This window comes from Oncorhynchus nerka, linkage group LG24, assembly GCF_034236695.1.
Source record: "Oncorhynchus nerka isolate Pitt River linkage group LG24, Oner_Uvic_2.0, whole genome shotgun sequence".
NCBI classification, from domain to species: domain Eukaryota; kingdom Metazoa; phylum Chordata; class Actinopteri; order Salmoniformes; family Salmonidae; genus Oncorhynchus; species Oncorhynchus nerka.
Window position 1 is genome coordinate 94297131 of NC_088419.1, and position 24359 is coordinate 94321489.

Below are 24359 nucleotides of genomic sequence, written 5' to 3' on the forward strand. Positions count from 1 at the left end.
TGATCAGCTGGAACGGGGATAATGATCAGCTGAAACGGGGATAATGATCAGCTGGAGCGGGGATAGTGATCAGCTGGAACGGGGATAGTGATCAGTTGAAACATGTTTCCACTTCAAAATAACAGCACTTACAGCTGACCGAGGCAGAAATTTGTCGAACTGACTTGTTGGGAAGGTGGCATCCTATGGCTGTGCCACTTAGAAAGTCGCTGAGCTCTTCAGTAAGGCCATTCTACTGCCAATGTTTGTCTATGGAGATTGCATGGTTGTGTGCTCGATTTTATAAACCTGTCAGCAACGGGTGTGGCTGAAATAGCCGATCCACTTATTTGAATTCATGTCCAAATACATTTTCTGTATAAAATATTGATTTTCCAGCAGCTTTGACAGATATAGGTGTCGTACCAAATGACACCCTATTCCCTATATAGTGCACTACTTTAGACCAGGGTCCACGGGGCTCTGGTCAAAACTAGTGCACTATAAAAGAAATAGGATGCCATTGGGACAGTTCTCTTCCTTTGTTCGGTGCCACAGCAACATAGCTATTGGTTTGTCCTGCGTTAGGGACATTACCGGCCATCCCATCCTACACCTTAATAATTAACACCATTCTCCGATCAGTGTTATTGTTTATTGGCTGGCAGAGCGGCCCTCGGGGCAGTGTGGAGGCTAGCTGTCTGTTCATGGGGGTGTCAAACACCTACCTGAATGACTGGCTGCCTGGTTATCTGGCAGGCTGGATGGCTGACTGACTGACTGAATGGCTAGCTGCCTGGTTACCTGGCAGGCTGGATGGCTGGCTGACTGACTGGGTAACTATCGGCAGATTCTGTCACATCTTCATCATTGATGGCTGACTGACTGGATAACTAACTAACTAACTGACTGACTGAAGGACTCACTCGGGTCTGAACCGTAAGTTACTTATTGATTTTGTTGATTGCTATGTGGATTTATTTGATACAATACTTTTAAGTCAAACTCTTGTCAATAGTGTTGATTAACTAGGCCAGGGGGTAGGATACTATACTGACGCAACATGCAACAATTATGAACATTTTACTGAGTTACATTTCATATAAAGGAAATCAGTCAATTGAAATAAATAAATGAGGCACTAATCTATGGATTTCACATGACTGGGAATACAGATATGCATCTTGTTGGTCACAGAGACCTTAACAAAAAGTAGGGGCGTGGATCAGAAAACCAGTCAGTATCTGGTGTGACCAACATTTGCCTCATGCAGCGCGACACATCTCCTTCACATAGAGTTGATCAGGCTGTTGATTGTGACCGGTGGAATGTTGTTCCACTCCTCTTCAATGGATATGCGAAGTTGCTGGATATTAGTGGGAACTGGAGCGTGCTGTCATACACGACTATCCAGAGCATCCCAAACATGCTCAATTGGTGATATGTCTGGTGATTACATAGATCATTGAAGAACTGGGACATTTTTATCTTCCAGGAATTGTGTACAGATCCTTGCGACATGAGACTGTTAATTATCATGCTGAAACATGTAGTGATGGCGGTGGATAAATGACACGGCAATGGGCCTCAGGATCTCGTCAAGATATCTTTGTGCATTCAAATTGCCATGGATAAAATGCAATTGTGTTCGTTGTCCGTAGCTTATGCCTGCCCACACCATAACCCCACCTCAGAGCACTCTGTTCACACCATTGACATCAGCAAAACGCTCGCCCACACATCACCATAAATGTCTGCGGTTTTGAGACCGGTTAGATGTAATTCTCTAAAACGACATTGTTATTCATGGATGTCAAGGGAAGACTTCAACAAAAAATTTACCAAGATTTTTTTTTTTTCTAAAACATTAAATGTATCTTTCGTCTCTCTGTGTTTCATCATTTTCCTTAAATTCGCAAGGGGCTAAATGTACACGACGTGACCAAAAGTATGTGGACACTTACCATGGGCATTAATATGGAGTTGGTACCCCCTTTGCCTCCACTCTTCTGGGAAGGCTTTCCACTAAGATGTTGGAACATTGCTGCGGGGACTTGCTTCCATTCAGTCACAAGAACATTAGTGAGGTCGGGCACTGATGTTGGAAGATTAGGCTTGGCTCGCAGTCGGCGTTCCAATTCATCCCAAAGGTGTTCGGTGAGGTTTAGGTCAGGGCTCTGTGCAGGCCAGTCAAGTTCTTCCACACCGATCTTGACAAACCATTTTGTCTGGAACTCGTTATGTGAACGGGGGCATCAAGGCAAAGGGTGATTAATCTAAAATACATTTGGTCAGTATGTGTTAATTCAAATCAAATCAAATGTATTTGTCACATGCAGATGTTAATGCGAAATGCTTGTGCTTCTAGTTCCGACAATGCAGTAATAACCAACGACTAATCTAACCTAACAATTCCAAAACTACTACCTTATACACACAATTGTAAAGGGATAAAGAATATGTACATAAAGATATATGAATGAGTGATGGTACAGAACGGCATAGGCAAGATGCATGCAGTAGATGGTATAATGTAGGGTATGTAAACATTATATTAAGTAGCATTGTTTAAAGTGGCAGTATATACATAAAGATGCAGATGAGTAATGTAGGGTATGTAAACATTATATTAAGTAGCATTGTTTAAAGTGGCTAGTGATATATTTTACATCAATTTCCATCAATTCCCATTATTAAAGTGGCTAGAGATTTGAGTCAGTATGTTGGCAGCAGCTACTCAATGTTAGTGGTGGCTGTTTAACAGTCTGATGGCCTTGAGATAGAAGCTGTTTTTCAGTCTCTCGGTTCCAGCTTTGATGCACTTGTACTGACCTCGCCTTCTGGATGATAGTGGGGTGAACAGGCAGTGGCTCGGGTGGTTGTTGTCCTGGATGATCTTTATGGCCTTCCTGTGACATCGGGTGGTGTAGGTGTCCTGGAGGGCAGGTAGTTTGCCCCCGATGATGCGTTGTGCAGACCTCACTACCCTCTGGAGAGCCTTACGGTTGTGGGCGGAGCAGTTGCCGTACCAGGCGGTGATACAGCCCGACAGGATGCTCTCGATTGTGCATCTGTAGAAGTTTGTGAGTGCTTTTGGTGACAAGCCGAATTCAGTTTGTCCGTGATGTGTACACCGAGGAACTTAAAACTTACTACCCTCTCCACTACTGTCCCGTCGATGTGGATAGGGGGGTGCTCCCTCTGCTGTTTCCTGAAGTCCATAATCATCTCCTTTGTTTTGGTGACGTTGAGTGTGAGGTTATTTTCCTGACACCACACTCCGAGGGCCCTCACCTCCTCCCTGTAGGCCGCCTCGTCGTTGTTGTTGGTAATCAAGCCTACCACTGTACTTTTGATGTCTTCACTATTATTGTACAATGTTTAACATAAAGAAAAAACATTGAATGAGTAGGTGTGTCCAAATGCTTGGCTAGTACGGTAAATTGCTTGGCTACTACGGTAAATTAATGGTAAATCATGAATTGTTTCATTTTGAAGTCACTTTTATTGTGAATATATTTTTTACACACTTCTACATTAATGTGGATGCTACAATGATTATGGATAATCCTGAATGAATCTTGAATAATGATGAGTGAGTATGCTACAGACGCACAAATATCATACCCCCAAGACATGCTAACCTCTCACCATTACAATAACAGGGGAGGTTAGCATTTTATATCATACCTCCAAGACATGCTAACCTCTCACCATTACAATGACAGGGGAGGTTAGCATTTTATATCATACCCCCAAGACACGCTAACCTCTCACCATTACAATAACAGGGGAGGTTAGCATTTTATATCATACCTCCAAGACATGCTAACCTCTCACCATTACAATAACAGGGGAGGTTAGCATTTTATATCATACCTCCAAGACATGCTAACCTCTCACCATTACAATAACAGGGGAGGTTAGCATTTTATATCATACCCCAAGACATGCTAACCTCTCATTACAATAACAGGGGCGGTTAGCATTTTATATCATACCCCAAGACATGCTAACCTCTCTTTACAATAACAGGAGAGATTAGCATTTTATATCATACCCTAAGATATGCTAACCTCTCACCATTACAGTAACAGGGCAGGTTAGCATTGTATATTATACCCCAAGACATGCTAACCTCTCATTACAATAACAGGGGTGTTTAGCATTTTATGTCATACCCCAAGACATGCTAACCTCTCACCATTACAATAACAGGGAGAGTTAGCATTTTATATCATACCCCCAAGACATGCTAACTTCCCATTACAATCACAGGAGAGGTTAGCATTTTTTGGGGGAGGTATGATATTTGTGCGTCTGTAACTTTCTCACTCATCATTATTCACAATTCATTCAGGATTGTCCAACAGATTTGTAGAGTCACAACCTTGATATAGCCATTACGTGAAATGAATATGGGACCAAATACTTCACTTTTTATTACATTAATACACATAAGTGAATTTGTCCCAATGATTTTGGTCTCTTAAAATGGGGGGGGGGACTATGTACAAAAACTGCTGTACTTTATAAGTGCTTCACCCAATATGGATGAGAATACCTTCAATTTTATGCTGACAGTCTGCACTTTTACCTCACAGTCATTGAGTTTTGAGTTTATTTTTATTTTTACTGGGACAGTGCACATTGATCAACGTTTCAGTAAAAGTGCCGGTTTTAGCCGGCCGGCTAATTTTCAACCTCAGTCCCTGGGCAGGTTATTAAAAAATATTACAATATAGACAATCATTGAGCAGTGAGCGCACGCAGAGCAACGTAGGACAAGCAAGACGTAGCATACAGACAGAGCAACATAGAACAAAAAGCAACAAGACAAAATCCATAAAAGCAACACATTTCATTTTATATCCAAAGTGCTGGAGTACAGAGCCAAGAACAACAACAGATGTGTGACTGTTTGTCTCTTTTTTTTATGTCACGTTAGTCAATTAGGAGACGCTCTTTTCCTTAGCCTTGCTCAAGGGCACATCGAGCGGCTTTTTCACATAGTCTGCTTGGGGATTCAAAACAGCGACCTTTCAGTTACTGCCCCCCCTCAAAAAAATGTAAATACTACCAAAAAAAATCGCCCCAAAACATACATACAGTATGTACACTGACTATACAAAACATACCTGCTCTTTCGGTGACATGAACTGACCAGGTGAATCCAGGTTAAAGCTATGATCTTTTATTGATGTCAGCTGTTAAATCCACATCACCAATTGAGCATGATAAAGGGGAGGAGACAGGTTAAAGAAGGATTTTGAAACCTTGAGATATGGATTGTGCATGTGTGACATTCAGAGGATGAATGGGAAAGACAAAATATTGAATTGCCTCTGAACGAGGGTATGGTAGAAGGTTCCAGGTGCACCAGTTTGAGTGTGTCAAGAACTGCTATACTGCTGAGTTTTTCACGCTCAACCCAAAGGACATCCAGCCAAGTTGACACAACTGTGGGAAGCATTGGAGTCAACATGGGCCAGCATCCCTGTGGAAGGCTTTGGACACCTTGTAGAGTCCATGCCCAAACGAATTGAGGCTGTTCTGAGGGGAATAGGAGATGCTACTCAATATTAGGAAGAGGTTCCTAATGTTTTATACACTCAGTGTGTGTATGCAAAGGGTTGTATTCCATTTAAATTACTGCTTGTAAATACAACAAAATAGAAAAACGCCAAGGGGATGAATACTTTTGCAAGGCACTATATATATATATATATATATATATATATATATATATATAGGACACACCTACTCATTCAAGGGTTTTTCTTTATTTTTTACTATTTTCTATATTGTAGAATAATAGTGATGACATCATAACTATGAAATAACACATACGGAATCATGTAGTAACCAAAAGAGCGTTAAACAAATCAAAATAGATTTGAGATAATTCAAAGTAGCCACCCTTTGCCTTGATGACAGTATTGCAGACTCTAGACATTCTCTCAACCAGCATCATGAGGAATTATTTTCCAACAGACTTGAAGGCGTTCCCACATATGCTGAGCACTTGGCTGCTTTAACATCCCTCTGCGGTCCAACTCATCCCAAACATTTGGGTTGAGTTCAGGTGATTGTGGAGGCCAGGTAATCTGATGCAGCACTCCATCATTCTCCTTCATGGTCAAATATCCCTTACACAGCCTGGAGGTGTGTTTTGGGTCATTGTCCTGTTGAAAAACAAATGATAGTCCCACTAAGTACAAACCAGATGGGATGGCATATCGCTGCAGAATGCTGTGGTAGTCATGCTGGTTAAGTGTGCCTTGAATTCTAAATAAATCACTGACATTGTCACAAGCAGAGGACCATCACACCTCCTCCTCCATGCGCATGTGGGAACTCCTTCAAGACTGTTGGAAAAGCATTCCTCATGAAGCTGGTTGAGAGAATGCCAAATAGGACTATCTTCTGTATACCACCCCTACCTTGTCACAACACAACTGATTGGCTCAAAAGCATTAAGAAGGAAAGACATTCCACAAATGAACTTTTAACAAGGCACACCTGTTGATTCAAATGCATTCCAGGTGACTACCTCATGAAGCTGGTTGAGATAATGCCAAGAGTGTGCAAAGCTGTCATCAAGGCAACCGCTCAGGAAGGAAACGCGTTCTGTCTCCTAGAGATAAACGTACTTTGGTGCGAAAAGTGCAAATCAATCCCAGAATAACAGCAAAGGACCTTGTGAAGATGCTGGAGGAAACAGGTACAAAAGTATCTATATACACAGTAAAAATGACTCCTATATCGACGTAACCTGAAAGGCCGCACAGCAAGGAAGAAGCCATTTCTCCAAAACCGCCACAAAAAAAGCCACACTACGGTTTGCAACTCCACATGTGGACAAAGATTGTACTTTTTGAAGAAATGTCCTCTGGTCTGATGAAACAAAAATAGAACTGTTTGGCCTTAATGACAATATTTATGTTTGGAGGAAAAAGGGGGATGCTTGCAAGCCGAAGAACACCATCCCAACCATGAAGCACGGGGGTAACAACATCATGTTGTGGGGGTGCTTTGCTGCAGGAGGGACTGGTGCACTTCACAAAATAGATGGCATCATGAGGTAGGAAAATTATGTGGATATATTGAAGCAACATCTCAAGACATCAGTCAGGAAGTTAAAGCTTGGTCGCAAATGGGTCTTCCAAATGGACAATGACCGCAAGCATACTTCCAAAGTTGTGTCATAATGGCTTAAGGAAAACAAAGTCAAGGTATTGGAGTGGCCATCACAAAGCCCTGACCTAAATCTTATAGAACATGTGTGGGCAGGAGAGAGAGGTTATTTTCCTGGCACCACTTCGCCAGGGCCCTCACCTCCTCCCTGTCGGCTGTCTCATTGTTGTTTATAATCAGGCCTGCGATTTCAGTTTTGCGTAAATGCTGCAACCTATCCAGAAGGTTTTAGTTAGAATAATCCTCACACTGGGAACAACATCCTCTAAACCACTTCCTGATGAACTCTGTCACCGAGTCAGTGTATACGTCAATGTTATTCTCAGAGGCAACCCGGAACATATCCCAGTCCGCTTGATCAAGACAATCTTGAAGCATAGATTCTGATTGGTCAGAACAACATTGAACAGACATTACCACGGGAACTTCCTGTTTAAGTTTCTGCCTATAGGAAAGGAAGAGCAGAATGTGGAGGAGTGTTCTGATTGGCCAAAAGGGGGGCAGGTGAGGGCTTCTTAGCCGTCCCGGTAGGGGGAGTAGCAATGGTCAAGAGTTTCTTGATGAACAAGTAGTGCAAGCGATGTGTTGATCAAATTTTGGTAGCATTTTCCTCAGATTTGCTTTATTGGTCCCAAGCTACAATAAATGCGGCCTCAGGATATGCGGCTTTCCAGTTTGCACAAAGTCCAATGTAGTTCCTTGAGAGCCGTCGCAGTGTCAACTTGAGGGGGAATATACACGGCCGTGACAAGAGAATTCTCTCGGGAGAGACAAAAGATAAGTCTGCATTTTATATTGAGGTATTCCAGAATTGGGAGAATTGTTCCTGTACGTTAACACAATCACACCATGATAGTTAATCATGAAACATACACCTCTGTCTTTCTTCTTCCCGGAGAGTTCTATCTTTCTTCCTGTCCGCGTGATGTATGGAGAACCCCGCTTGCTGTATGGACGGGGACAGTATATCCGGAGAGAGCTATAATTCTGGAAACAGAATGTTTCAGTCCCTGATGTCTCCCTGGAAGGAGATCCTCGCTCAGAGCTCATCTACTTTATTGTCCATGGACTGAACATTAGCAAGTAATGCGTATGCGGTGAATAGTATGAACTCCCCCTGAGTCGGACTAAAAGCTCCTCTTCTTCGTAGGCGGTGTCTTGGAGCAGCCCCTGAGATGAGTGAAAATGCCTCTGGGGGTATGAACAAAGAATCCACTTCAGGAAAGTCACATTTTTGGTCGTTACGCTGGTGACAGCCAATCTAATAACCATAAGTTGTTTTCGGCTATAGGTAATAATGCAAGAAAACGTTCTGAGCAAATAATGTAAGAAATAACACAACAACAAAAATACTGCAAAGTCGGTTAGGAGCTAGGGACAGGGTGACCTTGTCTGTCCGCGCCATCTTGAAGTTAACTCCGCAGCGAGAGCAATGCCGCAATGTCACAGCGTACATCAAAGTGGCGTGAGTGTGGAAATGGCTGGGACCACTCCTTGGAGACAAAGCACAATAGTGTTCTGCAGCGTATCAGCCCTGCCTTTGATGTTTAGTGTGTTCCAAATGGCACCCTATTCCCTATACTGTACACTAGAGCCTTAGGGGCTCTGGTCAACAGTAGTGCACTATATAGGGAATAGGGTCCCGTTTGGAACACAGAGGTTGTGGGTTTTATTCCTGTCCTTTGAGAGCAGAATTTGATCTGCATTCTGCATGGCCTCCATTAGGACATCACAGGTTCATTAGGGGAGATCTAAACGCTTCCATATATCCTGCATCCTCCCCACAGGGGTTGAAATCCTGCCAATACATGCAAGGTTTGTTTCTTTCTACTCCACTCCCTAATCCTCTATTTCTTTATTTTCCTCTCCTCTCTACTCTCTTCTGAACTCATTGTGCCTCACCGATCTCAGCTTCTTTCTCTCTCTCTCTCTCTGTCCCCCTCCCAGCCCTTCTCAGCAGACCAGCCAATAGAAGAACTAGGTCCGGTAGAGGAGGATGTGAGGGGGAGACAGGCTGTGGCGTGGCAGCCCAGTAAAGAGGACTACTACCGTCGCCTTAGCGACCCCGGCCGGGACTACTTCCACAATAACAACAAAACAAATATGGAGAGCTTAAAGGTGATTGGCTGACATACTGACAGTATGATACCGAGCTGATGGTTGGCATCTGAGTCTGGTTCCTCTCTAGATTGGCTTCCCATCTGAGTCTGGATCCTCTCTAGATGGGCTTCCATCTGAGTCTGGATCCTCTCTAGATGGGCTTCCCATCTGAGTCTGGTTCCTCTCTAGATTGGCTTCCCATCTGAGTCTGGATCCTCTCTAGATGGGCTTCCCATCTGAGTCTGGATCCTCTCTAGATGGGCTTCCCATCTGAGTCTGGATCCTCTCTAGATGGGCTTCCCCTCTGAGTCTGGTTCCTCTCTAGGCTTCGTCCTCCCACTTCACAAGGTGGTGAATGTGCACGGTGATGAGCTTGATGCTCCTTTCCAATAAATATCGAGGGTCTTATTCTGGTGACATTTACATTTACATTTAATTCATTTAGCAGACGCTCTTATCCAGAGCGACTTACACATTGGTGCGTTCACCTTAAGACATCCAGTGGAACAGCCACTTTACAATAGTGCATCTAAATCTTTTAAGGGGGGGGGTGAGAAGGATTACTTTATCCTATCCTAGGTATTCCTGAAAGAGGTGGGGTTTCAGGTGTCTCCGGAAGGTGGTGATTGACTCCGCTGTCCTGGCGTCGTGAGGGAGTTTGTTCCACCATTGGGGGGCCAGAGCAGCGAACAGTTTTGACTGGGGTGCGCGGGAACTGTACTTCCTCAGTGGTAGGGAGGCGAGCAGGCCAGAGGTGGATGAACGCAGTGCCCTTGTTTGGGTGTAGGGCCTGATCAGAGCCTGGAGGTACTGAGGTGCCGTTCCCCTCACAGCTCCGTAGGCAAGCACCATGGTCTTGTAGCGGATGCGAGCTTCAACTGGAAGCCAGTGGAGAGAGCGGAGGAGCGGGGTGACGTGAGAGAACTTGGGAAGGTTGAACACCAGACGGGCTGCGGCGTTCTGGATGAGTTGTAGGGGTTTAATGGCACAGGCAGGAGCCCAGCCAACAGCGAGTTGCAGTAATCCAGACGGGAGATGACAAGTGCCTGGATTAGGACCTGCGCCGCTTCCTGTGTGAGGCAGGGTCGTACTCTGCGGATGTTGTAGAGCATGAACCTACAGGAACGGGCCACCGCCTTGATGTTAGTTGAGAACGACAGGGTGTTGTCCAGGATCACGCCAAGGTTCTTAGCGCTCTGGGAGGAGGACACAATGGAGTTGTCAACCGTGATGGCGAGATCATGGAACGGGCAGTCCTTCCCCGGGAGGAAGAGCAGCTCCGTCTTGCCGAGGTTCAGCTTGAGGTGGTGATCCGTCATCCACACTGATATGTCTGCCAGACATGCAGAGATGCGATTCGCCACCTGGTCATCAGAAGGGGGAAAGGAGAAGATTAATTGTGTGTCGTCTGCATAGCAATGATAGGAGAGACCATGTGAGGTTATGACAGAGCCAAGTGACTTGGTGTATAGCGAGAATAGGAGAGGGCCTAGAACAGAGCCCTGGGGGACGCCAGTGGTGAGAGCGCGTGGTGAGGAGACAGATTCTCGCCAGCCACCTGGTAGGAGCGACCTGTCAGGTAGGACGCAATCCAAGCGTGGGCCGCGCCGGAGATGCCCAACTCGGAGAGGGTGGAGAGGAGGATCTGATGGTTCACAGTATCGAAGGCAGCCGATAGGTCTAGAAGGATGAGAGCAGAGGAGAGAGAGTTAGCTTTAGCAGTGCGGAGCGCCTCCGTGATACAGAGAAGAGCAGTCTCAGTTGAATGACTAGTCTTGAAACCTGACTGATTTGGATCAAGAAGGTCATTCTGAGAGATAGCGGGAGAGCTGGCCAAGGGCGGCACGTTCAAGAGTTTTGGAGTGAAAAGAAAGAAGGGATACTGGTCTGTAGTTGTTGACATCGGAGGGATCGAGTGTAGGTTTTTTCAGAAGGGGTGCAACTCTCGCTCTCTTGAAGACGGAAGGGACGTAGCCAGCGGTCAGGGATGAGTTGATGAGCGAGGTGAGGTAAGGGAGAAGGTCTCCGGAAATGGTCTGGAGAAGAGAGGAGGGGATAGGGTCAAGCGGGCAGGTTGTTGGGCGGCCGGCCGTCACAAGACACGAGATTTCATCTGGAGAGAGAGGGGAGAAAGAGGTCAGAGCACAGGGTAGGGCAGTGTGAGCAGAACCAGCGGTGTCGTTTGACTTAGCAAACGAGGATCGGATGTCGTCGACCTTCTTTTCAAAATGGTTGACGAAGTCATCTGCAGAGAGGGGGGAGGGGGAGGAGGATTCAGGAGGGAGAAGGTGGCAAAGAGCTTCCTAGGGTTAGAGGCAGATGCTTGGAATTTAGAGTGGTAGAAAGTGGCTTTAGCAGCAGAGACAGAAGAGGAAAATGTAGAGAGGAGGGAGTGAAAGGATGCCAGGTCCGCAGGGAGGCGAGTTTTCCTCCATTTCCTCTCGGCTGCCCGGAGCCCTGTTCTGTGAGCTCGCAATGAGTCGTCGAGCCACGGAGCGGGAGGGGAGGACCGAGCCGGCCTGGAGGATAGGGGACATAGAGAGTCAAAGGATGCAGAAAGGGAGGAGAGGAGGGTTGAGGAGGCAGAATCAGGAGATAGGTTGGAGAAGGTTTGAGCAGAGGGAAGAGATGATAGGATGGAAGAGGAGAGAGTAGCGGGGGAGAGAGAGCGAAGGTTGGGACGGCACGATACCATCCGAGTAGGGGCAGTGTGGGAAGTGTTGGATGAGAGCGAGAGGGAAAAGGATACAATGTAGTGGTCGGAGACTTGGAGGGGAGTTGCAGTGAGGTTAGTGGAAGAACAGCATCTAGTAAAGATGAGGTCGGCGTATTGCCTGCCTTGTGAGTAGGGGGGAAGGTGAGAGGTGAGGTCAAAAGAGGAGAGGAGTGGAAAGAAGGAGGCAGAGAGGAATGAGTCAAAGGTAGACGTGGGGAGGTTAAAGTCGCCCAGAACTGTGAGAGGTGAGCCGTCCTCAGGAAAGGAGCTTATCAAGGCATCAAGCTCATTGATGAACTCTCCGAGGAACCTGGAGGGCGATAAATGATAAGGATGTTAAGCTTGAAAGGGCTGGTAACTGTGACAGCATGGAATTCAAAGGAGGCGATAGACAGATGGGTAAGGGAGAAAGAGAGAATGACCACTTGGGAGAGATGAGGATCCGGTGCCACCACCCCGCTGACCAGAAGCTCTCGGGGTGTGCGAGAACACGTGGGCGGACGAAGAGAGAGCAGTAGGAGTAGCAGTGTTATCTGTGGTGATCCATGTTTCCGTCAGTGCCAAGAAGTCGAGGGACTGGAGGGAAGCATAGGCTGAGATGAACTCTGCCTTGTTGGCCGCAGATCGGCAGTTCCAGAGGCTACCGGAGACCTGGAACTCCACGTGGGTCGTGCGCTGGGACCACCAGATTAGGGTGGCCGCGGCCACGCGGTGTGGAGCGTTTGTATGGTCTGTGCAGAGAGGAGAGAACAGGGATAGACAGACACATAGTTGACAGGCTACAGAAGAGGCTACGCTAATGCAAAGGAGATTGGAATGACAAGTGGACTACACGTCTCGAATGTTCAGAAAGTTAAACTTACGTAGCAAGAATCTTATTGACTAAAATGATTAAAATGATACAGTACTGCTGAAGTAGGCTAGCTGGCAGTGGCTGCGTTGTTGACTTTGTAGGCTAGCTGGCAGTGGCTGCGTTGTTGGCACTACACTAATCAAGTCGTTCCGTTGAGTGTGATAGTTTCAACAGTGCTGCTATTCGGGGGCTAGCTGGCTAGCTAGCAGTGTTGATTACGTTACGTTGCGTTAAAGAACGACAATAGCTGGCTAGCTAACCTAGAAAATCGCTCTAGACTACACAATTATCTTTGATACAAAGACGGCTATGTAGCTAGCTATGTAGCTAGCTACGATCAAACAAATCAAACCGTTGTACTGTAATGAAATGAAATGAAAATGTGATACTACCTGTGGAGCGAATGCGACCGGGTTGTTGAGTGAGGAAGTTCTATTCGGTAGACGTTGGCTAGCTGTTGGCTAGCTAGCAGTGTCTCCTACGTTAAGGACGACAAATAGCTGGCTAGCTAACCTCGGTAAATTAAGATAATCACTCTAAGACTACACACTCTAAACTACACAATTATCTTGGATACGAAGACAGCAAAGACAACTATGTAGCTAGCTAACACTACACTAATCAAGTCGTTCAGTTGAGTGTAATAGTTTTTTACAGTGCTGGTATTCGGAAGACGGTGGACGTTTGCTAGCTGGCTAGCTGGCTAGCTGGCTAGCTGCTGGGCAGATAGCAGTGTAGACTACGTTAGGACGACGAAATACGATAATTACGCAATTATCTTTGATACAAAGACGGCTATGTAGCTAGCTAAAAAGAAATTGCTAAAATTAGACAAATCAAACCGTTGTACTATAATGAAATGTAATGAAAAGTTATACTACCTGCAGACCGAAGCGCTCGGATGCGACCGCTCGCTCCAACCCGGAAGTAGAAGGGTGACATGATGATCGATGCTTGGCTGCCATTTGACAAATAAAAATAATATTCTCTTATCCATAATAATCTCATAATCCATAATAATCTCATAATGTAGCTAGCCTACCCGTACTGTGTCTGCCAGCTGTTGGCGAGAGCGCACGTACCAAGACCAGAGTGAGCACATTTGCTGTATAACAAAACTATCAGAGTTGAAAATGCGATGGAAACCAATTTCCTTTTATTTTTCATTCAGCACATGGGAATTTAACCGCAAACATTATCTTTATGTGCACTACGTCATCACACAGACTTTTACCAGCAAAACATCTGTTTGATGGAAACACATCTCTGGTGGGAAAATGTGAATATTATTTTATGCAAATTTGATGGAAACCTAGCTTCTAACATAGCTACTAAACTAGATTCTAACGTATCTACTAACGTATCTACTAACGTAACTACTAAACTAGCTTCTAACATAGCTACTAAACTAGCTTCTAACGTATCTACTAAACTAGCTTCTAAGGTATCTACTAACGTAGCTACTAAACTAGCTTCTAACATAGCTACTAAACTAGCTTCTAACATAGCTACCAAACTAGCTTCTAACGTATCTACTAACGTATCTACTAACCTAGCTTCTAACCTAGCTACTAACCTAGCTTCTAACCTAGCTACTAATCTAGCTTCTAACCTAGCTTCTAACCTAGTTACTGACCTAGCTTCTAACCTAGCTACTAACCTAGCTCTTCTAACCTAGCTACTAACCTAGCTTCTAACATAGCTTCTAACCTAGCTTCTAACCTAGCTTCGAAACTTAGCTACTAACTTATCTTCTAACCTACCTACTAACCAAATAAAATGTATTTAAATAGCCTTTCTTACATCAGCTGATATCCGAAAGTGCTGTACAGACACTCAGCCTAAAACTGAGAGAGAGAGAGAGAGAGAGAGAGAGAGAGAGAAAACTTAAATTCACACAGGACACTGGATAAGACAGGAGAAATACTCCAGATACAACAGACTAACCCTAGCTTCCCAACACATAAACTACTGCAGCATAAATACTGGAGGCTGAGACAGGAGGGGTCAGGAGACACTGTTGCCCCATCCGATGATAACCCCGGACAGGGCCAAACAGGCAGGATATAACCACACCCACTTTGCCAAAGCACAGCCCCCACACCACTAGAGGGATATCTTCAACCACCAACCTACCACCCTAAGACAAGGCCGAGTATAGCCCACAAAGATCTCCGCCACGGCACAACCCAAGGGGGGGCGCCAACCCAGACAGGAAGACCACGTCAGTGACTCAACCCACTCAAGTGATGCACCCCTCCTAGGGACGGAATGGAAGAGCACCAGTAAGCCAGTGACTCAGCCCCTGTAATAGGGTTAGAGGCAGAGAATCCCAGTGGAGAGAGGGGAACCGGCCAGGCAGAGACAGCAAGGGTGGTTCTTTGCTCCAGTGCCTTTCCATTCACCTTTACACTCCTGGGCCAGATACACTCAATCATATGACCCACTGAAGAGATGAGTCTTCAGTAAAGACTTAAAGGTTGAGACCGAGTTTGCGTCTCTCACATGGGTAGGCAGACCATTCCATATAAATGGAGCTCTATAGGAGAAAGCCCTGCCTCCAGCTGTTTTCTTAGAAATTCTAGGGACAATTAGGAGGCCTGCGTCTTGTGACCGTAGCGTACATGTAGGTATGTACGGCAGGACCAAATCGGAAAGATAGGTAGGAGCAAGCCCATGTAATGCTTTGTAGGTTATCAGTAAAGCCCTTGCCTTAACAGGAAATCAGTGTAGGGAGGCTAGCACTGGAGTAATATGATCAAATTTTGGGGTTCTAGTCAGGATTCTAGCAGCCAAATTTAGCACTAACTTAAGTTTATTTAGTGCTTTATCCGGGTAGCCGGAAAGTAGAGCATTGCAGTAGTCTAACCTAGAAGTGACAAAAGCATGGATTTATTTTTCTGCATCATTTCTGGACAGAAAATGTATGATTTTTATAATGTTAAGTAGATGGAAAAAAGCTGTCCTTTAATATGTGGACAAACCGTCCACAGAGACAAACATCCTTCCGACAGATAAGATCTAAACCAGGCCAGAACTCGTCCGTGTAGACCAATTTGGGTTTCCAATCTCTCCAAAAGAATGTAGTGATCGATGGTATCAAAAGCAGCACTAAGGTCTAGGAGCACGAGATCAGATGCAGAGCCTCGGTCTGACGCCATTAAAAGGTAATTTACCACCTTCACAAGTGCAGTCTCAGTGCTATGATGGTGTCTAAAACCAGACTGAAGCATTTCGTATACATTGTTTGTCTTCAGGAAGGCAGTGAGTTGCTGCGCAACAGCCTTTTCTAACATTTTTGAGAGGAATGGGAGATTCGATATAGGCCGATAGTTTTTTATATTTTCTGGGTCAAGGTTTGGCTTTTTCAAAGGAGGCTTTATTACTGCCACTTTTAGTGAGTTTGGTACACATCCGGTGGATAGAGAGACATTTATTATGTTCAACATAGGAGGGCCATGCACAGGAAGCAGCACATTCAGTAGTTTAGTAGGAATAGGGTTCAGTATGCAGTTTGAAGCTTTAGAGGCCATGATTACTTTCATCATTGTGTCAAGTGATGTATTACTAAAACACTTGAGTGTCTCTCTTGATCCTAGGTCCTGGCAGAGTTGTGCAGACTCAGGACAACTGAGCTTTGAAGGAATACGCAGATTTAAAGAGGAGTCCGTAATTTGCTTTCTAATAATCATGATCTTTTCCTCAAAGAAGTTCATGAAATTATTACTGCTGAAGTGAAAGCCATCCTCTCTCGGGGAATGCTGCTTTTTAGTTAGCTTTGCGACAGTATCAAAAATACATTTTGGATTGTTCTTATTTTCCTCAATTAAGTTGGAAAAGTAGGGTGATCGAGCAGCAGTGAGGGCTCTTCGATACTGCACGGTTCTGTCTTTCCAAGCTAGTCTGAAGACTAACCTAGCTACTAACCTATCTTATAACCTGGCAACTAACCTAGCTACTAACCTAGCTTCTAACATAGCTTCTAACCTATCTACTAACCTAGCTTCTAACCTAGCTTCTAACCTAGCTACTAACCTAGCTTCTAAGCTTGCTACTAACCTAGCTTCTAACCTAGCTACTAACCTAGCTTCTGACCTAACTTCTGACCTAGCTACTAACCTAGCTTCTGAACTAACTTATAACCTAGCTTCTAACCTAGCGTTTAACCTAGCTTCTAACCTATCTACTAACCTACCTTCTAACCTAGCTACCGTCATTGATTATTTGTCTCTATATATCACATAGCCTCAAGGTTTGAGAGGTGGGCCAGTACCCAGTGGGTTGCCAATTCAAATTCCAGGGCTGATGGGGAAATGTTGTATATCCCATGTAGGCATATCCTATATCCCAAAGATTCACCATCTCTTTGTTTTCCTGCCCAGCAACCAGAGACAGAGGAGTACCCTCAGGCTCAATACCCTGCTCCTCTGCCTGAACCCACCTCATCCTCCTCTCAACCACAACCATCTGCCATCTCCAGTGTACAACATGTTATAGTGGCATCAACAGGTGAGGGTTAACACCAGTTAGTGATGATACCAGTATCCCAATATTTTTTGACATGGCAAAAAAATTAAAACACAAAGCAGACCAAATACTTTTTAAACAAAATATTGTGTTCTATAGCTCGGGAAATAAATACATGTGATTCTGGATGACAACATAATATGTTTGTTTCCAACATTAGGGCTGTTTTCCTACAGAAGGAATACTAACGACTATCACAATACTGGCATCGTCCCGACCAGTTTAGTGTCATACCAGTATTGCGCTATATTTCTACTTCATTTATTTATTTAACAACGGTTTTAACTTAGCAAGTCACTACATGTAATAGTTGGTTTGGGAATTGATTTCACCATTGGTTCAGTTCAGTCATTGGTCAATCCATGATGTTTGGAATGTAAATGTAAATTTCACCATTGGTTCAGTTCAGTCATTGGTCAATCCATGATGCTTGGAATTGATTTCACCATTGGTTCAGTTCAGTCATTGGTCAATCCATGACGTTTGGAATTGATTTCACAATTGGTTCAGTTCAGTCATTGGTCAATCCATGATGTTTATGGATTTGATTTCACCATTGGTTCAGTTCAGGCATTGGTCAATCCATGACGTTTGGAATTGATTTCACCATTGGTTCAGTTCAGTCATTGGTCAATCCATGACGTTTGGAATTGATTTCACCATTGGTTCAGTTCAGTCATTGGTCAATCCATGATGCTTGGAATTGATTTCACCATTGGTTCAGTTCAGTCATTGGTCAATCCATGATGCTTGGAATTGATTTCACCATTGGTTCAGTTCAGTCATTGGTCAATCCATGATGCTTGGAATTGATTTCACCATTGGTTCAGTTCAATCATTGGTCAATCCATGACGTTTGGAATTGATTTCACCATTGGTTCAGTTCAATCATTGGTCAATCCATGTGTTAACACGAGTAGGACACTGCTCTCGTTAACAAACACATCTGTCACTGTTTTATTTCAGTTGTGAAAACTTTAACTCAAAGCAGCGAGGAGGTGAACACTGTCCATCTGACCAAGGTTTCAGACAAAAACCTCCTGGCTAGTACAATCAACGGCGTCAAAGGGCTCCTGACAGAAATGAAACCATCAGAGCTAGTATCAACACGAGCAGTAAGCATCACTTTACCAACCCCTTTGATATGTCTCTTCCTGTTTTTTTAGGATGATATACCAGGCTGTTATACTTATAACTAGTTGGTCTTCTTTGTCTTCTACAGAATAAGATAGTAGTGGAAGAGATGACTGTTGATCTCACCAAAGTTCAGCTGGGTGGAAAGAAGCTCCTTTGTGAATTGAAATCCTCACCAACTGCAGTAGTTAGTTCTTTCTCAGATATATATTTATTTTTTGTACAGATTTTGAACCGAACGCTTTTGTTTTGTTGTTCTTGAACTAATACAGAAACATGATGCTGATGAAAGCCATTGCATTGGATTTCCTCTTTGCTCTTCCTCAGATATGTGTTTTTTTTGTATTAATATTCCTTATAATTATAATTCATTATTAATCTGTTGTTATTATTGTGTCCGTATTAGGACATCCTGATAATGAAACAAGTCCTGCTGTGTCTGTGGTTGTCCTAATATGGACACCGTATGTGAATGATGAATGATATAGCTTTTGTCTTCAACAGAGTAAGATGGTGTCGTTTTCCACAGAAGAGGTCAAACCTTCTGAACAGTCTTCTGTTGATCCGACCCAAAATGTCCTTGGGATCGGTGGAAAAAAACTCCTCTGTGAAATCAAGTCTCCAGAAGCTTCAACAAATGCTGTAATCACTCTTCACTCTCTGATATCTTGTTTCTGTTCTTGGACTAATAGGTCTATTTGACCAAGTTTTTTTTTTAACTGATGTGCGGTATTGCCTTTGTCTTCAACAGAGTAAAATGGTGGTGAGACATACATTTTCGGCAGACGGAATCAGTCAGAACAAACCTTCTGAAGAAGTGATTACAGTTGATCTTGACCAATAACGTTACACTTGGTGTCAAAAAGCCCCTCACTGATATGAAGTCTTCAGCTGACGAGCAGTAAACACTGACATCAGATTTCCTCTGCTGTTGCCAAGCTGTCATAACGGAATGAATGTTAACTTTCTTTGTCTTAAACAGGGTAAGATACTGGTAAAGGCTGAGGTAAAAACTGTTGATCTGGCGAAGGCTTCTGACAAGAATCTCCTGGCTGGCAAAAACCTGCTCGGTGACAAAAAGTTCCTCGACAACATGAAATCCATCACATCTCTGAAACAGACAGAAATATCCACAGTAGCTGTAGCACAAGCAGTAAGCATCACATCACTTCTCTTTAAAAAATATATATATTTTCTCTACTTGGGCTAATACTTACTTACTTAGTCCTCTTTGTCTGGTGTGTGACATAAGGCAACACATCTTCTGCCACTGGAGTCTGTCTTTGGCCACAGTTTCTGCCCTGTCCCACGAGAGACCCATCTCATCCACTGGAGTCTGTCTATGGCCAGTTTCTGCCCTGTCCCACGAGAGACCCATCTCATCCACTGGAGTCTGTCTATGGCCAGTTTCTGCCCTGTCCCACGAGAGACCCATCTTGTCCACTGGAGTCTGTCTTTGGCCACAGTTTCTGCCCTGTCCCAAGAGAGACCCATCTCGTCCACTGGAGTCTGTCTATGGCCAGTTTCTGCCCTGTCCCAAGAGAGACCCATCTTGTCCACTGGAGTCTGTCTTTGGCCACAGTTTCTGCCCTGTCCCAAGAGAGACCCATCTCGTCCACTGGAGTCTGTCTTTGGCCAGTTTCTGCCCTGTCCCAAGAGAGACCCATCTTGTCCACTGAGTCTGTCTTTGGCCAGTTTCTGCCCTGTCCCAAGAGAGACCCATCTTGTCCACTGGAGTCTGTATATGGCCAGTTTCTGCCCTGTCCCAAGAGAGACCCATCTTGTCCACTGGAGTCTGTCTTTGGCCACAGTTTCTGCCCTGTCCCAAGAGAGACCCATCTCGTCCACTGGAGTCTGTCTTTGGCCAGTTTCTGCCCTGTCCCAAGAGAGACCCATCTTGTCCACTGGAGTCTGTCTTTGGCCAGTTTCTGCCCTGTCCCAAGAGAGACCCATCTTGTCCACTGGAGTCTGTATATGGCCAGTTTCTGCCCTGTCCCAAGAGAGACCCATCTTGTCCACTGGAGTCTGTCTTTGGCCACAGTTTCTGCCCTGTCCCAAGAGAGACCCATCTTGTCCACTGGAGTCTGTCTATGGCCAGTTTCTGCCCTGTCCCACGAGAGACCCATCTTGTCCACTGGAGTCTGTCTTTGGCCACAGTTTCTGCCCTGTCCCACGAGAGACCCATCTTGTCCACTGGAGTCTGTATATGGCCAGTTTCTGCCCTGTCCCACGAGAGACCCATCTTGTCCACTGGAGTCTGTATATGGCCAGTTTCTGCCCTGTCCCACGAGAGACCCATCTTGTCCACTGGAGTCTGTATATGGCCAGTTTCTGCCCTGTCCCAAGAGAGACCCATCTTGTCCACTGGAGTCTGTCTATGGCCAGTTTCTGCCCTGTCCCACGAGAGACCCATCTCGTCCAGCTCAGTCTCCATATTGGACTAATACAACAAGCTGTTATACTGATGGTAAATTGGTGTTGAAATTGTTTTGTTCGCCAACAGAACAGGATGGTAGTTCTGCCCACGGAAGAGGCCAACCTATCAGATATTGACTATCTGGTTCCCACCCATGACGAGCGGGGTCGGCCAATCGCTGAGTGGAAGAGACAGGTCATGGTGCGTCAGCTACAGGCCAGGCTATTGGACGAGGAGGACCAGAGGAGGAAGGTGAGGCACTCTGATTTCATATTCCAATACGGTCACAGCCCTGATTGGATATCTCATGATGCTGTATGGTCACATCAATAGAGCTGGCATGTTATTCGTAGTCATTACACCAATCAGGACATAAAGAGACGGATTCTCAGACCCAGATTAAATCTACTAATTTCTTGTGTTCCAAAAAACAAACTCATCCCTCATCGTGTGTATGTCAGTGATATGACTGTGTACTGTATATTTTTTTTAAAACTCTGTACTGTGTCTCCTCAACCTTTTGTAGGAGAATGGGAACTGCACTTCCAAAGCGGTGAACTGGAGGTACTCACAGGCCCACAATGCTATCCTGGGCCCGTTTGGAGAGCTGCTGACCGAGGACGACCTGATTTACCTGGAGAAGCAGATCCAGAGCGTGTCCAACCAGAAAAACTGTGAAGGCTATGAGACAGAGCTAGCTCGCCTGGCTGAGGAGCTCAGGACCATCCTGCCAGCTCCCATCGTCAACATCACAGCCAGCACTCAGTTCAGAAACCCAAACCAGGAGTCTCAGGTTTGAGTTTATTTGACAACAACAAAAAAATTAAACAGTGTATATACCACAGAGATCCTATTAAATTACATATGTAATTCTATTTTTACAAACATGAACAATGTTTTTAGAATCACACAATGAAGTCAATTACTTATTTCCATTGTAATCCCTTAATTAAGGTCCCTCTGCCCGTGTGGTGCAACCGCATCTCAGGCATCGTAAAGAGCATGTCACTGCTGATGGCCAACCTGGCAGACGGCCCGTACTCTAAGATGCCCAACACAGAGCTATCCACTGTGTTCTCCCAGAGCCCAGACAGACCCACCTCTACCCGAGGGCGCAGGGAGAAGATAGAGTCCGAGATCCAACAGTTTGGGGTGTCTGTCCGGAATCTGAAGTCCAACTTTGAAGGTCACGAACAAGAAACAGAAGAAGAGGTCCACACGATGTCAGCCACACAGGAGGAAGGCCTGGGGTCAGAGGTCAGAGGAACACAGGAACAGCCCAAAGAGATGAACCCAGCCCCCGAAGCTGACCGGAACAGTGACTCAGGCATAGCCTGCGATGACGACATGACCGACGTTAGGGAAACCACCAGTCTACGGAAGGAACGTATCGTGGTGCTGTTCCTGGGCCACTGGAAGAAGTCCGCCTACACGGTGACCCTGAAGACCAGAGAGGCCGAGAGGAGAGCCAGTGTGGAGGAGGTTGGTGGTAAACCTGGTGGGACAGATGGCAGGGGACCACAGAAGGGATCTCAGATGCCTCTGGGACATTTCTTCAAACAGAGGAGTGTCATCAACAAGATGATTGGTGATTGGAGGAGCATGATCTCCAGCGTTCCGTCTCGTCAGATCCGCCGTCTCCACCGGCAGCAGGCACCATACTCCCCTGAACAGTTCCTCCCCAAGGTCATTCTGCACTTTATACACACACACACAGACACTTTATACACACACACAGACACTTTATACACACACACAGACACTTTATACACACACACACACACTTTATACACACACACACACACACTTTATACACACACACACACACAGACACTTTATATACACACACACACACACAGACACTTTATACACACACACACACACAGACACTTTATACACACACACACAGACACTTTATACACACACACACACAGACACTTTATACACACACACACACACACACACAGACAGACACTTTATACACACACACACACACACACACAGACACTTTATACACACACACACACACACGCAGACACTTTATACACACAAACACACACACAGACACTTTATACACACACACAGACACTTTATACACACAAACACACACAGACACTTTATACACACACACACAGACACTTTATACACACACACACACTGATTGTGATTCTGAATCTGATTCTAATTCCTCCACAAGGTGGACGGGGCGATGGTGGACTATGACAGTCTGACCCTTGACCTCTTTATGCTGGGGTACTTCCACATCCTGGAACTCGAACTCCCCGCGGACGAGAGGAAGATGAGACACCTGCTGTGCTTTGAGGTGTTTGACCACGTTGGTCGTTTCACCTGGGAGAGCATCCGGGAGTTCCACAAGGCCGTCATGATGGACATCGAGGCCGGGAACCGTGAGTGGAAGGACGGCTTCGAGGACATTAAGGCCAAGTTCTTTGGGAACGTGTCAACGACTCAGTGTGAACTGCCAGAGGTAGAGAAACAACAGTTTCCACCAGAGGTCAGGCCTGTGCCCATAGTCATCCTCCAAACCCCGACACCAGATGAAGGGGCTCTGATTAAACAAGGAACAGACATATCCAGTTTCAGCAATGATGAGATTTGCAAATACATAGACAGGAGTTTCACTTTCTGGAAAGACAAGGAGGCAGAGATTTTTGATTTTGAGTAGTAGTTGTTTTCACTTTACCTTATTTTTAAAAATATTTTTTTAATTGGTAGTCTTCCGAAGTCAAGTTATAGTTATGTAGTCTGCTAATATCAAGTTATAGTAAGGGATGGGTGTACTGTAAGTGCATTTTATTTTGAGTGTGAATACCTTTGTGTTCTTTGTGAATAGTTGTAACAGCTCTTATTATTTAAAGAGAAAAGTAAGCCTACAGTAAACTTTCCAACCTTAGAAACAGGTCATCAGATGTATAGTACTATAACAATAAAGAAGCATAAAGGACTAGTGTCACGTGATTTCCTCTGAGAAGAGCCAGTCTTTTACACCTATTGATAACATGGGTTTTTCCTTCGTCACTCATCACGCTGACACGTATCAGTATCGATACTATTAGCATGATGTCACTTTGTACCATGATGTTACATAGTGTAAAAGGAAAACTTTGAGATTCTGGCAATGATGTGTAACTCCACCAAAGTCAGACTAACTTCCCGGACACTATTTTTATGTCTCCGTGTTCAGTATGAAGAAAGTTAAGAGGTAGTTCCGCAAGACAATGCTAACTAGCGTTAGCGCAATGACTGGAGGTCTTGGTATCTGCTACCATAGTCTTCCAGTCATTGCGCTAACAGTAGTTAGCAACTGCGCTAACGCTAGGTTAGCAACTTTCTTCAAACTGCATGCAGAGACATAAAAATGGTATCCACAAGTTCATCTGACTCTGAGGAAGTAGATAAAAGGGCCTCATTGCCAA

The 24359-nt window shown here is 44.9% G+C and overlaps 1 protein-coding gene across 1 annotated transcript in view; it reads left to right on the top strand.

Moving 5' to 3' along the window:
* The window catches only part of espnla (espin like a), a 47628-nt gene extending 23741 nt beyond the window's left edge, over positions 1-23887 (top strand). Inside the window, exons 6-16 of the mRNA XM_065009348.1 lie at positions 9124-9294; positions 17228-17354; positions 18339-18487; positions 18595-18693; positions 19011-19148; positions 19258-19323; positions 19489-19659; positions 21010-21174; positions 21449-21715; positions 21877-22608; positions 23120-23887. Of these exons, the coding sequence (XP_064865420.1) occupies positions 9124-9294; positions 17228-17354; positions 18339-18487; positions 18595-18693; positions 19011-19148; positions 19258-19323; positions 19489-19659; positions 21010-21174; positions 21449-21715; positions 21877-22608; positions 23120-23608 (2574 nt within the window). The 3' untranslated portion in view covers positions 23609-23887. The remainder of the gene's footprint in view (positions 1-9123; positions 9295-17227; positions 17355-18338; positions 18488-18594; positions 18694-19010; positions 19149-19257; positions 19324-19488; positions 19660-21009; positions 21175-21448; positions 21716-21876; positions 22609-23119) is intronic.
* Positions 23888-24359: the final 472 nt, after the last annotated feature.